The 14,699-nt window shown below is 45.4% G+C and overlaps 2 protein-coding genes across 3 annotated transcripts in view; one reads left to right on the top strand and one right to left on the bottom strand.

Annotated features, from left to right (window-relative positions):
* The window catches only part of LOC143356149 (uncharacterized), a 162,183-nt gene that overhangs the window by 20,411 nt on the left and 127,073 nt on the right, over positions 1–14,699 (bottom strand). The window lies entirely within an intron of this gene.
* On the top strand, positions 11,206–14,291 carry LOC143356346 (uncharacterized). The gene is made up of 8 exons (XM_076791950.1): positions 11,206–11,302; positions 11,364–11,490; positions 11,575–11,725; positions 11,834–12,109; positions 12,191–12,347; positions 13,187–13,900; positions 14,033–14,158; positions 14,230–14,291. The coding sequence occupies exons 1-8, from the start codon at positions 11,206–11,208 to the stop codon at positions 14,289–14,291; spliced, it is 1,710 nt and encodes a 569-aa protein (XP_076648065.1).

Here is a 14,699-nt window from a genome sequence, read left to right on the forward strand (position 1 = left end):
GGTGGCCGGGTCACCTGTCGCCGATTTATTGCCGCGGCTACGGAGCTGCGGATTCGGCGGATCCGCTTCGGCTCGATACTCCCGGTGCTTAACACTGGATTTACGGTGCACTAAACGCCGCCATTTCACGTCATTTTTTCATTATCGTTAGAATACATGTATTCTAATTTTTGCGACTGTGCTGTACGTCAACGGTGATAAATTCATCGAATACACGCATTTTTACAACCTCAATAGCAGTAAAAATAATTTCTTAATAAAGAGGATGCTGGCGCGTCTGTGCATGGCTGACTCTTTCTACTTAACGCGGATAATAGTAGTAACACTGGATTTACGGTGCACTAAACGCCGCCATTTCACGCCATTTTTTAGTTATTGTAAGAACACATTTATTCTAATTTTTTGCGACTGTGGTGTGTTTCAACGGTAATAAAATCGAATAGCTCACAAACGCATTTTTACAATCTCAATAGCAGTAAAAATAATTTCTTAACACTAGGTTTACGGAGCATTAAAAGTGAGTATTTTACATTACTTTACAAAAATAAGAAGAATGTGTCTATCCAAGTTTTCAGCCATTTATTAAATAATATATACCCAAGGAAATAAGTTTGTTGAGTAATTCCACGTAGATGGATCTTCGCAATCTCAATAATCGTAAATTAAAAATATTAGAACCCGTCATTTTGACGGGTCCCGTAAACCTAGTGTTAATGAAGAGGATGCTGGCGCGTCTGTGCATGGCTGACTCTTTCTACTTACCGCGGATAATAGTATTTCAGTGTGGGACTGATTTCTGGGCAAAAATTTATTCTACAATTATTGTTTAATTTTGTGCGGAGAATCTGATCACTAGACTGTCGATCTTTATGCAAAATAAAAATTGTCAAATACATGTTGCAATCATTGAATTTAATAACGGGATAATGGGTAGATATATGTTGGAATTTTGCAAAATAATTCTAACGACTAAATAAATCACCGAATTTCTGTAAATGAATCTATGGATAGATGATTGAATTTTGTTAGATAAATACGCACATGCAATCGCTGAATACACGTATGTACATCGAAAGTATTGAATTTCAATAGACAAACATACGTATATTCCATTGATTGAATTTTAGTGAATAAATATAGAAAAAGAATGATTGAATTTTAGTAGATAAACATACGAAGAGAATGAGGAATACGAGAGTCGGAATGATTGAATTTTTATCGACGATATTAAACATAGTCACCTGCGGAACGCATCGGAACGCTAGAAATTGGTCGATCATGCTCTCCTTTGGCGAGCGCAGGGTCGAAAGAGAAATTTTCGATTCGTTGGAACGTGTCGACGGTTTTTCAAAGCAAATTGATTGCCTCTCTCTCTCTCGAGAGAGAGAGAGATAGAAAGAAAGAGAAAGAAAGAGAGAGAGAGAGAGAGAGAGAGAGAGAGAGAGAGAGAGAGAGAGAGAGTGAGAGAGAGAGGAAGCTCACGGAATCGATGGTAAAGTGTCATACCTCATGAAGAACGTTAAAGAGGAGTGGGACACGAAATGATGGTACACGAGGCGATTCCTCGCGCAAAAATGAATGAAAACCGGAGAGAAAAGGGGAACAACCTTTTTCTCGCCGTGGAAAATCGATCCGGGGAAATCTGTCGGATACACTTGCTGTTTAACCCAGATGTGCCTATCATTTTTACGGGAGGATGCTCCGGCAAAAGATCATTTTGTTTTTCACGTCCGCTTTATCGTTACGCTCGATTTACCGGCAACGAGGACGTTCAAATCGAATTAACAGATTACATGTATTTACAAACTTATTACAAGTTGGAAAACAACGAATCTATATTTTTAAAACCTCCGCTCTAGGATAAACTTCGTCCCCTCCGTTCTTGTATTATTAAATAAGGTGTTTCGATTTTGTGTGACTTTCATGGCCGTTGGCGAGGCACTAAACGCGTTAATAAAAAAGTACTTGTTCTTCTTTCCGATATAGGAGCGCCATCAAAAAACCTTTCAGCAGTATCCCACCAAGGTTCTCCTCGAAAAAAAGCATGTTAAAATTCATTGTACCATGAAAATCCACGGTGACCGCGAACAGGCAAAGCGAAATTGCGTCACGAATTCGCGAGGCAACCTGGGAATTAATATGAGAGGCAAAAGGGGGTAGGTTGGGGGAGGTTTAAGACAACGTGGCCGCAGAAAGAATGAAAGGCGGACGCGGTAGGAATTATTAATCACGACGTACCAAAGAAAGGAAAAGAGAGAGAAAGAGAGAGAGAGGGAGAGAGAGAGAGTGTAGGAGAGGAGTTTCTCTGTTTTTCCGGGCGAGCACGCGTCGGATAATCGCGAGCTCGGTCTGCGGTCGGGTTCGGGCAGTGACAAAGGCCCGCGATTCGTCAGGAATCCTCGGGGGGTCGGTTCCGGACACGTCCGAGGACGCGAAGTGGTTGATGCCGAGTGGTTCGAGGTCGTTAGTCAGAGCCACGAAGAGCAGAATCCGCGGAGGAAACGTTCGCCGGAGACCGGCGAAAGAGGGGCCTCGTAATTTCGCGTAACAGATGCACCCGGTGAATTCGTAATACCTGGCCAGGCTTCGCGTATCGGTTTCCAATACCGAATCCTGTCATTAAACTTAACGACGACGTATATTGAATTACAACCCCTGCCGAGCCTAGCCGAAGGATCCCCGGCGAAGATGGAAGATCGTTTCTTGATCCTCGAGCACGCCGTTTCGTCACGCTTCGCTTAAATCGACTCGCAAAATGCGCTTTAAAAATTCAATCATTCCATTAATACATTCAACGTTCATCCCTATCGAATTCGTAAATCGAAACCTAGCGAGATAGCCAAGTTTCATCTAAATCCATAAGACTTTGCAAAGATCCAGCACAGAATGATTTAAAATTCGTTAAAACGTTGAATCGCCAAGCAATTACCACGACGAATGCTTGCTGCGTATTGGTCCGGAAATACGAATCGTTGTGATCCGGTCGATTCTTTTCATTTTCTAGCACTCTTTGCAAAAATCGAGAAGAGAACGATGGGGAATTAATTAAAATATTCAACTGGTAAGAAAATTTCACAAGGAATGAATGCTGCGTATTGTTTTACCCCAGGTGTATTGGTCCGGAACTACGAATCGCTGTGATCCGGTCGATTCTTTTCATTTTCTAGCACTCTTTGCAAAAATCGAGAAGAGAACGATGGGGAATGAATTAAAATATTCAACTGGTAAGAAAATTTCACAAGGAATGCTTGCTGCGGTATTGTTTAGTCCCAGGCGTATTGCTCCGAAATCCGCGGTTTTCTCATCTCCCACCGAACCCTCGAAGATACCAACCCAAAAACGAAAGAAACCATCAAAATCATTCCCACAGCAATTCCAAACTTCGAGCAAGCAGTGTACCCACTCAGACCTAACTCGGTCGACTTTCTCGAACCACCAGAGGCCACGGGTGGCTAAAAGAACAATCGCGACCGAGGTTTTATCCGCGAGGGACACGATTCGGCGAAACTAAACGCCGCTTATCCAACCGGAAGCTCGTACATACTCGGCGATTCCAAGCTGTAGGGAACGGATAAAGAGAAAGACAGAGAGAGAGAGAGAGAGAGAGAGAGAGAGAGAGAGAGAGAGAGAGAGAGAGGAGATGCAGAGACGAACGAGCAGATAAGTGGAGATAAAGGAGAACGTGTAGCGACTGAATAAAACGCGTCGCGTTCGTCGTCGCACGGTTATATTCACCGACGCTTGTTCCAAGAAATAGTCGACCCGGTCCGCCATTTTGAGCACGGGCTGCTCTGTCAAAGCAAAGCGGAAACCATCCTCCGTCCCCTCTGTTTTCCAGTTTTCGTGGAAACTGCAGCCTCCGGCGAGGCGGTCTAATTTCTCGATCTCTCGCAGGCTGAGATCGAGGATCAAGCAACGCCGGCCATTTCCGGTACACGGACCCCTCTTACGTCGCATTCCCCAGTCGCTGCGACATGAAAAAACGCGCCGGAAACCCTCCGGAGCTCGCGATATGAAATCTCTTCACCGCTGTAACGGGATTCCCGGAAAACCACGGAGCAGTTTCTCGACGTTTGGAAAAATCCTGTCGCACAGGATCGCTTGGAATATCGTTCCACTGAATTCCTCCGCGTAATTTGCGCCCCCTGGGTCAGGCAAACGTTGCACCTGGTCGTGGGAATCGCGGGTGGCAGGAGGAGAGCGGCAATGTGTCGCAGACAAGTTCGTGTTTGTGTTTTGAGGAGCGGTTTCGGCGGAGTTGTCGCGACCGAGGACGATTTCAGCGGCGAGACCGGAAGCCAAACGAACCGAAATGTTTCGCGAAGGGGGCCTGACCGCGATCAACCCTCCCAACCACCCCCGCAGACGCTCCAACGAGCGATATTTCTTTCCTATTCTAGCGGGAAGCCGCAAAAAGCACTCCGCTTGATAGGATCGCACGGCAACCGCCATTGGCTTCCCTCGCGGCGGACATCTCTCTCGCAAATGGATCCTCCGAGGAGCTGGAGGATCCAGGTCGGCCGAATTCTGTCGGGGATCTTCGAAACTGCTCGTAGATCCTCGATGTCTCGCCCAGTTTTCAATTCGACCGAGTTCTGTTCCGCTCGAGCGTGTCCGCGCGAACAGATAGTATTAAAAATGATAATAATAATTCGTCGGGCCACTCGGAGTGACCCAGTGACCAACGCAACAGCCTCAGCAAGCGGGTTCTCTACGCTTTCGGCAGCATGCGGTAGAAATTCGATGGATTCGAGGATGGCATCTGCAGGAATCTCGCGACGGATGCACTCCTGGTGTCGGCGACTGCATCCCGATTGCAGTTCCTGCGTCGGCGGGTCGATGACGCGTGCATAAAAGCTCGCGTATCCTTTTGAAAACGAGACCGGGACCGAGACCGAGGGCCACAAGCTTGTTTCCACCCCCGTCGTTCATCCAACCGCAGCCCGTGCTTCATTTCCATATGTGCCTACACACGCACACACCCGCCCCAACCCTTTTCTCTTCTCCTCGATCCTCGCGCACAGGAACGCGCTTTCAAACGAGAGAGAAAAATGGAAACAATGGACGGGGGGCGGGGGAGGAGAAAAAGAGAGATACAGAGGGATCCCTGAATTCCCTCTTAGAAGGGGATGGGGATGTTCCACCCCTCTCCTCCCTCGGCGGAATGCAATCCGCGCCAAGACGCCGCGGAAACCGAATTTTCTCGGGCACTGATGGAAAAAAATGTCCGCCCTTGCGTCCCCGCTGGCGGGACACAACTTGCAAAGACGTGCCAGCTGCGAATTTCGCATAATCGTGGATCGCAGAATGACATTCGCGACGGGAGACCCAAAGGAATTTCTTTTCTGGAGAGAGTAACTCTATGATTCCCGACAAGTTTTTGAGAATTAGCGGAGTACGTAAATAATTTAGTAACAACGTTCCTTCGCCATGAATCCACTGGGTTACCTAACATTTGTCAACCCTACTTTCATTTAGAATTACAATATTAAAATTACTGTTTGGAGATCCTAATTGAAGATTCCCAGGGACCAGCATAGCAACGTGTAGAAGAAAAATTAAAAGTGGCGAATTTCAAAGATGAGTTACAACGGTAAATTGAATTTTAAAATACACCGGTCTGTTTCCTTTTGTGTACATGCTGAATTTTATCGTTTCTGCGGCATCGTTTTTGGGAAATCTGCAATTTGAACGACGGCAGCCTGGGCCCCGGTTCGAAACTTCGGCGTAATTATCAGGCTTAGGCCGTCGCTATAGGAGATCGCTCCCCGTAGACTCCGCAGAAGGGAAGACGAATTTTCGAGCCTATTTTCGGCTGGCGTAGCGGGGCGGGGACGCGAAATTAGGGGAGCATAGCTGGAAATCGGTAGCGAACTCTCGAAACAGTGACTCCGGGGGTAGAGGCAGTGTCTCGCGTGGCTGGCGCGTCGCCAATTTGCGAGCGGGCCAGCTAGTTGCCAGCTGCGACTCGACGGTGCACCGTTTCGACAAAACAACTGGTCGTTTTCGAAAACTCGCGAGAGCTCGAGCTCCAACCCCGATGCTTTGCATAATTCGAAGGGGAAGCGAGACGCTGCGAAGGAATTCTGGCCCAGTGACTCTTATCTTATCAATTCCCTCCCTTTTTCATACGCTCGCTTCGCAAATTAATACCTCGCGTGCGTTTCAATCTCATTCATTAACTCCCGCATTCGTCTCGGAATTGAACTGCTCCCGTTTTTCAAAATCGTGTACAGTGAATTCTCGATATATGTCAACAACCGTGTTATGTTTACCTCCGAGGCCTCTCGAGGTAGTGGGGATAATTCGGCGACATTTATCATCCAGGTCTTGGCGACTTCTACAGAGAAATCACTGTATTCTTAACTATCCACTATTTTTGTTTAGGGGCGCATAAACGAACGCTGATACTTTGTCCGATCCAATTTTAAACGGACAAGAATACAACGATGTCCTCTTAAATGTTTATCCATCGACACAAGGCGTGAACATTCTCAACGGTGCACTAATCGGGCCCCAGTCCACAAACACAAAACCATGCCACGTGATTTTCCCCGGAATATTGTATTCAGCGAAATTGAATGCGGCGGAGACAGGGCTGGCGTCGCGAAAATTGAAAAGACGCCTGGCCGTCGTAAAAACGACGCCGATGAGGGAAACAGGGGGCGGGGGGAGAGGAGAGGGGTGAGGAAAAGATGAAAGGGGGGCGTGCGTCTTTGTGACAGGGAACACGCGGATTTTCGCGTGGCCGACACTTCGCAACTGCGCGCAATTTGCGACGCGCATCGCAACGGCACGACACGACGCGATGGCGTCGTCGACGTCGTTGACGAGTGCTCGACGCCTTTCACCAGCCGGTAGACGCGAACGGGGGTTGGGGGGAGGACGAGTCCCATGCTCGATATGGCGAAACGCATCGTTTTCAATGGAGAACCCCCATCGCCTCTTCGCCCCACTCCCCCTGCGCCCCGTACGACAACCCCTTTTGTTTCCGATCGCGGAAAATTAAATCCGCGACGAACACGGGCCTCGTGTCAATGATCACCCCCCGTGAACCCTCGTTTCTAATTATCAAGTGCGTTAATTGCGGAAACCGCCGACGAACGCGAAACCAACGTGGCGAAACGGAAGAAGCGTTGACGGCGAAAGGGTCCTGTATTTTTTACCATCCTTTTGTGACTTTACTGACTTTATTCTAATTTTTCTTAGTCTCCTAGGTGACATTTTTCTCATGTTTGAAAATGGTGGACGACGTCTAACGACTTACGTTGCTAAGAAAAATTATTAATTCCCCTTTGGTCTCACAAATATTTCCTCACTTTTACACAAGCATTAAAGGATCTTTCTATGTCTTAGCAAATGCCTTCCTACTGTTTCCACTCACTAAAAATGGCGCACGACATTACAGAACCTTGTAGACTTCCGTTTGGTTGCAATTGAAAAGGACTCGAAACACAGATTCCTCGACATTCTAAACGTTACCTCGATTCTACACGGACGATAAACAATTTCTTTCATTAACAAAACGCCTCGGTGTTCTTTCCTGAAAATGGCTGCCAGCGAAGACCCCACCACCATAAAATCCTGTGCGCGCTTTGACATCGCCAGGACATAAATCTTAAACTCAACGAAAAATCGTGGCTGTTTGGTATTCCCGGCGTTCCCGGCATAAAATGTAAATGATTTTTTTCCAATTTCCCGTGCCGAATATGAATTCTGTTTCGACTCTGATAAAGCAGTAAATTATTTGCCGTAGCATTCAAAGCATTCATTGCTTCTCTCTCTCCCCCCCTCTCTCTCTCTCTTGCACTCTTCTGTCCGTGCGCCGCCGCCGTTGTCGAGCATTCGGAAAAAACGGGTTTCCCATCAATTTTTTATTTACTCTTTCGCCGTTCTATGTTCCGTGGCAGCCCGGGTAACACGAACAACCAGACCTCGTGTACGCTCCGCTTTAACGTGTACCCGCCGTTGTCCGGGTAAACGGATCACGGTATCCCGCCGCAGGGTAAACTGACACGTATGAATTTAAATATATTTCCATGGAAACGTATATCTCCCGAAACACACCGTGTGCCCGCGGCCGATCCCGATCCTTCCTGAAGGACCACTGCTTTAATTTATCCTTGGCCTCTTCTTTTCGATTCGTCGCACCACCTCGCCAGCTTCAACCGGCCATTCTCACACGAATCTTCAAGAATTTTTTCCAGAAAAACCATCGAACCTTCCGCCCTGGGATTTTACAGATATATTTACCGGTATTCGAGGTTCACGTGTGATTTTTTCCATGTGAAAATAATCAAAATTACACGAGTTATATATTTTTAAAACCGAACTTAATTCGGCCAAGTCGTTCGTTCGCACTGAGCGAAAGTGAACTGTCATCAAAATGAGAAGATCAAAGTTATTTATATTTTTATTATTTATATAGTTATCAAATATATTTGAATAATGAAATTTATTCAACCCTTTCCCATGCCATGTACCGCCACCAGGTTTGGCGTTGATGAAATGAAAAATCTTCGTTATTCACAAAATGGCAGCATTTCGAAATTACCGATTTCTTGTTTAGATATTTCTCGCTCTTCAGCGCGATGGGAGAAGAAAAAGATGTACGGATTGAAAATATTTTGGTTCGTGCGATAACAGGGTATGAGGATTCGCTGAACATAGTTACACGAGCGAAACGTTGTCGGCGGGGCTGTCCCATTGTTCCCGATGGGCACGATGGGAACAACGGGAGGAGCCCCGTGAAACGAGGATTCGCCGGGACGACGACGACGACGACGACGACGTATTAAATAAACCGCGCCGGGTGCGTTTAAGCGGAGTTTTGTTAGGCGAGACGGTGCTCTTTTGTGCGAGGCACGCACACACCATCGTTTCCTCTGGCTCGTGTTCCCCATCGGCGGCGCGCGACTTATGGTTTCTGCCGGAAGCATCCAGACGTTTCTACTATTTTTCCTTTTTTTTTCAACGGTGATCGTGCGAGAAGCGAGACGAGTGGCTTCGTTTCCGCGGCTCGTTGTGCCCGCCCGGAGGTCACGAGCGCGAGCGATCGAGGCCTGTCGTCGACGATCAACCACGGATCCATCAACGATCGATGGCCCGCGAGAATGGAGGACGCGAGAGCTGATCGGCTGCTCAGATCAATTTTACCGAGTTCTGGACGCCGGGTGCACCGTAGTTTGTCTTTTCGGAGGATTTTTGCAATCACATTGACGATCTAGAGATCTGATGGGGCTGGGAGATGTGATGAGAATGATGATGGTCGATCTTGGTTGGTTTCCATTGATTCTGTTTGGCAGAGCTAGTTTAGCGGATCATTTTTCTTCCTGGAGTAGCTCTATTAATGGTTTTTTGACGTTGCAAATTTTTTTATAGGGCTTGGACGGCGTGGGAGTACGTTATGGTTGACTTGATTGCGAGATCGATTTTATCCGGTGAAGCTGCAGTTGATTTAGCTACCGGATGATGTCAGTCCTTTCTTCTTGGAATAACTGTATTGATAATTGTACAGAAAATTTGTCAACAGAGTTTAGCAGGTGTAGGAGTATGCTATGTTCGATACCAATTTGATTTAGTTAGATTGTACCGTATGTTCTCACCGGGAGATCGATTTTATTTGGCAGACCGATTTATCTGTCCGATGATTTCGATCGGTTTCTGTCGTGGCTAGTACAAATGGAATAACTGTATTGATAATTGTACAGACAATTTTTCAACAGAGTTTAGCAGGTATAGGAGTATGCTATGTTCGATACCAATTTGATTTAGTTAGATTGTACCGTATGTTCTCACCGGGAGATCGATTTTATTTGGCAGACCGATTTATCTGTCCGATGATTTCGATCGGTCTCTGTCGGGGCTGGTACAAATGAATGGAAGATTTCGTTTAATTAGATTTCCTCGCCGGCCGCAGCCGAGTGAATTTGCATGAAGATCGCAGTGACGGATTAACCGACGTTAATTTTCGGACCAGCGCGGAGGGGGAGGGGAATTAATTTATTCACGGATGGGAACCGTTATCGGCCGGCCGGTTCGCAGGAGAAAAAGAGCGATAAGGTTTCGATGCCGAGTGTGCAGACACGTAACTGGCTGAAAGCCAACCCGGCCTGGCATTTGGGTCAAACCAACCTGCCATCCCCATCCCGGTTGCTCGCGAATTCCTCCGCAAGTACCACCCCCCGCGGCGGGGGTATCACCGCGACCATCCCTCTTCCTCGACACTTCTCTCTGCCAGCAGACACTCGCCGAATTGCCGATACTTTCTCCTGCACCCCTCCTTTCTTCCCTCCTAATCATTTCGCAAATATATTCTACCGCACCCCTACAATCTCTGCTGTCCACCATTTTCGTTCGCCACGAATCTGTCCTCGTTTTTGTTTCATGTTGTTCATTTCTAAGGCGTCGTTGTAAAGAGCAGATCCCGGTCTCCAAATCTGTGGAAGATTCATTTGCGAGAAAATTTTTTTAACTTTTTTACAGAGGTTTCAATCGGTAGCATTTTTGACGAAGAATGGGCTTTGGTTTCGCATTTGCAGCGTCATGTAAAAATATCTTAGAGGAAAGTGAATCGCGGTGTGCGAAAGTAGAATCTTCAAGCTTTAAAATGAGTCCAAGTTTATTGCTGTACGACTGTTTTTTACGAAATTACGAGAGGTTGAATATCGTCAATTGTTGTACCACTGCAGGCTAAGGTTATGTAGAAAGACCTTTACGATTGAGCTGATAGTAAATAAAAGGCAATTATAATAATATTAATTATCTACAGTGTTAGAAAATTGAGTTGCAAACTAGATTATTTTATAATAGTATGGCTGGAGATCTAGGTTGGGTAGATACAATGCTAAGTGGAACTAAGCTAAGTCCTGCTAAGTGAAAGAAAAATTAAATAAACAATGAATCAACAAATTTGTCTACAATCTGAAATCTAAACTAGTAGAAAATTGTCCTCCGACCATAAGGGACCAGTTATTCCTATTTCATAAATTTTCCGACTGTCCGCAACATCGATTTTTAATAAACTCTTTTGAATTTCCCGCGCGGAGTCCATCGGAAATGGTTCAGCCAATCAAAAAATCGTCTACAGTGGTTTGCGAGTGGTTTTTCGGTTGCGATCGACGAAGCCGTCTACAATTTAGTTGCCAGAGTGTGTAGCTTTGTTTGAACTAATTGTTCGGTTTAATATACGTTTGACGAGAAAAAATGGAGGCCGAAAGCATTTGCAGCGAACCGCAATGCTTGCAACTGTTGGAGTCCTTTGTGAAGGTGGAGATTGAAGCGGCGGAGAAGACTTTACGCAGTAGGAGAATTGTTTTACGCTGTTTCGGTTGATTTTTACGAGAATGAATATACTTTTTCAGCCTTGGGAGGCGAGACGAGAAAAGCTAAAGCGACAGCGCAGGCGCACTGGCACCGGCGAAAAGTATTGCTGGAGAGAATTCGAATTTCAAAGGAGAACATCAGGGTTTTGACCGTCAGCTTGAATAGGTATTTACATTTATATTAAAAAAGTTTTTGATCATTGCAACGAGTACCGAAGTTCTCCACTGAATTCTCAATTCTTTGAACTTTTCACAGACAGAAAAAGTATAATGTCGAATTAGCCAACAAAATAGAGCTGGCCAAGCTCAATATGGACGACGAGTTCAAGGCCAGACAGGCAGAATCGCAAAAATACGAGGATATTTTGAAACAGTATGAAAACACGACGAAAGACTATCGCGTATGTCTTATCGCATTCATTATTTTTTTTTTTTTTTAGTAAAAATGAAATTTATGCTGCATAGGACGACAATTGGGATTCTCGAGATCAAATTGTAACATTTCGCAGGCAAAGTATGAAGAATTTCCACTGGCAAAGGCCAGAAGAGAGGCGCAAATGAGGCTGAAGAAGATCCAAGTCGAGAAAATGATGGTCGACTACAAAATCAAAGAATTGAAAAAGATATCGCGGCATAAGGAAAAAATCGCTTGGCTGAGATTGCGTGGGAGGATAGTGGAATTTGCCAGAGACATGTTGAACAACGTGGCCCTCGACCGGAAGTTGATGGAATTAAATAAAACCATCAAAGATCGCAGGGATGAACTTAAAGCGGTCGACGAAGAGGTCCCAAAAAGAACGAATCATTTCATCATATTTTCTTTTACTTTCTCGGCAACTTGATTAATACTTTTTGAGGGTGTGTAGATAGCTGTGCAATTGATGGAGCAGGAGGAGAAGAGGAGGATTAGGGAGCTAGAGATGCTAAAGATGCCGCCACCGAAGATTAATCTGTCTGATATGAAGTCTCGCTTCAGGTCCAGCTCGAGAGAGGATTGGAGACTTCATTACGAGGATTCTCTAGGTGCTCGTTGGACGATTATACAGTTTTTTAGGGGACGCCACCGTTTTTGGTCTGGTTGTTAATTAAATTTTTCGGTCCAATCTGTTTCGATCTTCTGGGGCGATATTTTTTAGGGACGCTATTTTTAGAGAATAGTATTTTTAGGGGGCGCTATTTATAGAGAATGTTATATTCAGGGGATGCTATATTTAGTGTTTACCATTTATGGGGGATACTATATTTGGAATATACTACATATTCTTAGGAGATGCTGTATTTAGGCTGTACTATTTTCAGGGGATTCTATATTTAGATTCTACCATTTTCAAGGGATACCATATTTAGGAGGTTCCACATTTAGGGGATGCTTTTTTAGGAGATGCTATTTTTAGGGGTTGCTATATTTAGGCTGTACCATCTTTAGGGGATGCTATTTTTAGGGGCTGTTGTATTTAGGATCGTATTATTTTTGGTACACTATTGCGTCTTCTAATGAGCGACCAATTTTCTAAGTGAATTAACAATATAGCATACTGTTAAACTCCTATTTCTTCTCATTTGAATATATTCGACCGAGTACATAGTTAAATTGAATACAGTCTTCAAGTTCATCCTTTCTCCGATTTCACTACAATACTTTCGCAACGTCCGACGATTGTCAAGATCAGGACAAAAAGATCCATCAACGCCAAAGTCAATCGAACGTTGTAACGAACCCATCGTTTCGACCAACTGGCAAAAACACAGTCCACCCTCCAGCCCAAGCATCTTCAACTTCCCCCTGAACTTCCTCGAGCTTGCCCCACTCCCCTAATCATCGATCACTCTTCAGACAGAGCTGTGACCTCGTGAACCTTTAGATTCCGTATCCGTGGACATGATGATGGAGGAAATGTGCCTATCGGACGAGACCTCTCTGGGGCCTGGTCGGCGATCCTCGTTCTTCGAGGTCGACAAGAATCACGGGGAAGAGGCGATCAATACCGGAAGTCCTTACCCGGCCCAGGACGAAGAAATGGAGCAGGAGAACACGGAACCGGAAGCGATCGATACGCCGGACGAGGAGCCGAGGAGGCAGCCGGATCCGGAGGAACATCCTGCCAGAGATAAGCAAACGTCCGACGTGGAAGAAGACATCCCCCCGAAGAGGATCAAGCTGATGACTGATGAACCAAGGACATGGAACTCGCCAGCGGCTACATTGAAAGCCTCCGGACAGCCACCGAGAAGAAGCCAGCAGGTTGATTTATCTCACGGACCCAGGATCACCAAGATCGAGACTGTCCGGTGCAGCTTGCCCCAGAAACTCGACAGATACGAGCCTAATCGGAGAACACTGACCCGGTCGGTGTACCCCGATAAGACCATAGACAGTTTTTCCTCGAACATCACTGTTCGATTGAAAGACACTCGACTGGATCTATCTCCGGGATCGAGGATCTCCAAAACGGAGGCTTACGATGCTTCTCCATTGATAACGCGCGATCAGGTCAACCCTGCTAGCATGTTCAGTCCTGGATACTCGGAGAGCAGCCTCAGCTTCTCCGCGAATAAGAGTTTCGATCATTTGAAAGGTAGGATCAGAGTTTTAGGCATCTTTCCGAATTTTTTTTTCAAGTCATTTTAGGGTGTGGATTTTTTGGGAAGTGGAGAATATTTTTAAATTAAATAATAAAAATAATACCAGCGATGTTTCGTGTCAACAGCTGATCAGATATCGCTGTACGAGGGATCTGTTCAAGGTTTCAACCCTAGCTCCGATACATCAGAACATGCACTAGACACTAGCTTCAAGGCGCAGCCTCCTGTGGGAAGAGCTCGAGACCTTCCGCGTAATTATTTTCCACGAGATTCTGCGACCGGATAATGCTAGATTATTGAACATGCTTTGTTTTCATTGCAGAGATCAGCTTCAGTAATATACTGAAGCCAACCGGCAACAAAGGCAGCAAACATCTCTTCTGAAGTTCAGACATTTTTGTGACACTTATTCGAGACAACACTGATTCTCCTAACACTGGACTACTTTGAAAAAATTCATAATTTCAATTACATTTTCCTGCAATCTATTTTCAGTACTGAAAGTGCGAAGGACGATGTTCATCTGAAAAAATATTATACTATTTTACACCACGATCAATAAAATTCTACACTCGAAAGTAGTTGCTCGAATCGATGCGACAGACCACAAGCTTCAATCAAATCCACCGAACCCAGAAGGGTTCCCACAAAATTCGAAACTACGTGCGAATGTCAACTTAATTTGGTAAAACAATGTCCAGTTAATTTTGCGAATCTATGTCCACTTAATCCCCGACGGTACGTACGTATCCTTATTTTTTTCAAAATCGTATAAAATAAGGGTTTACTATG

This window comes from Halictus rubicundus, chromosome 8 (genome assembly GCF_050948215.1).
Source record: "Halictus rubicundus isolate RS-2024b chromosome 8, iyHalRubi1_principal, whole genome shotgun sequence".
NCBI classification, from domain to species: Eukaryota; Metazoa; Arthropoda; class Insecta; order Hymenoptera; family Halictidae; genus Halictus; species Halictus rubicundus.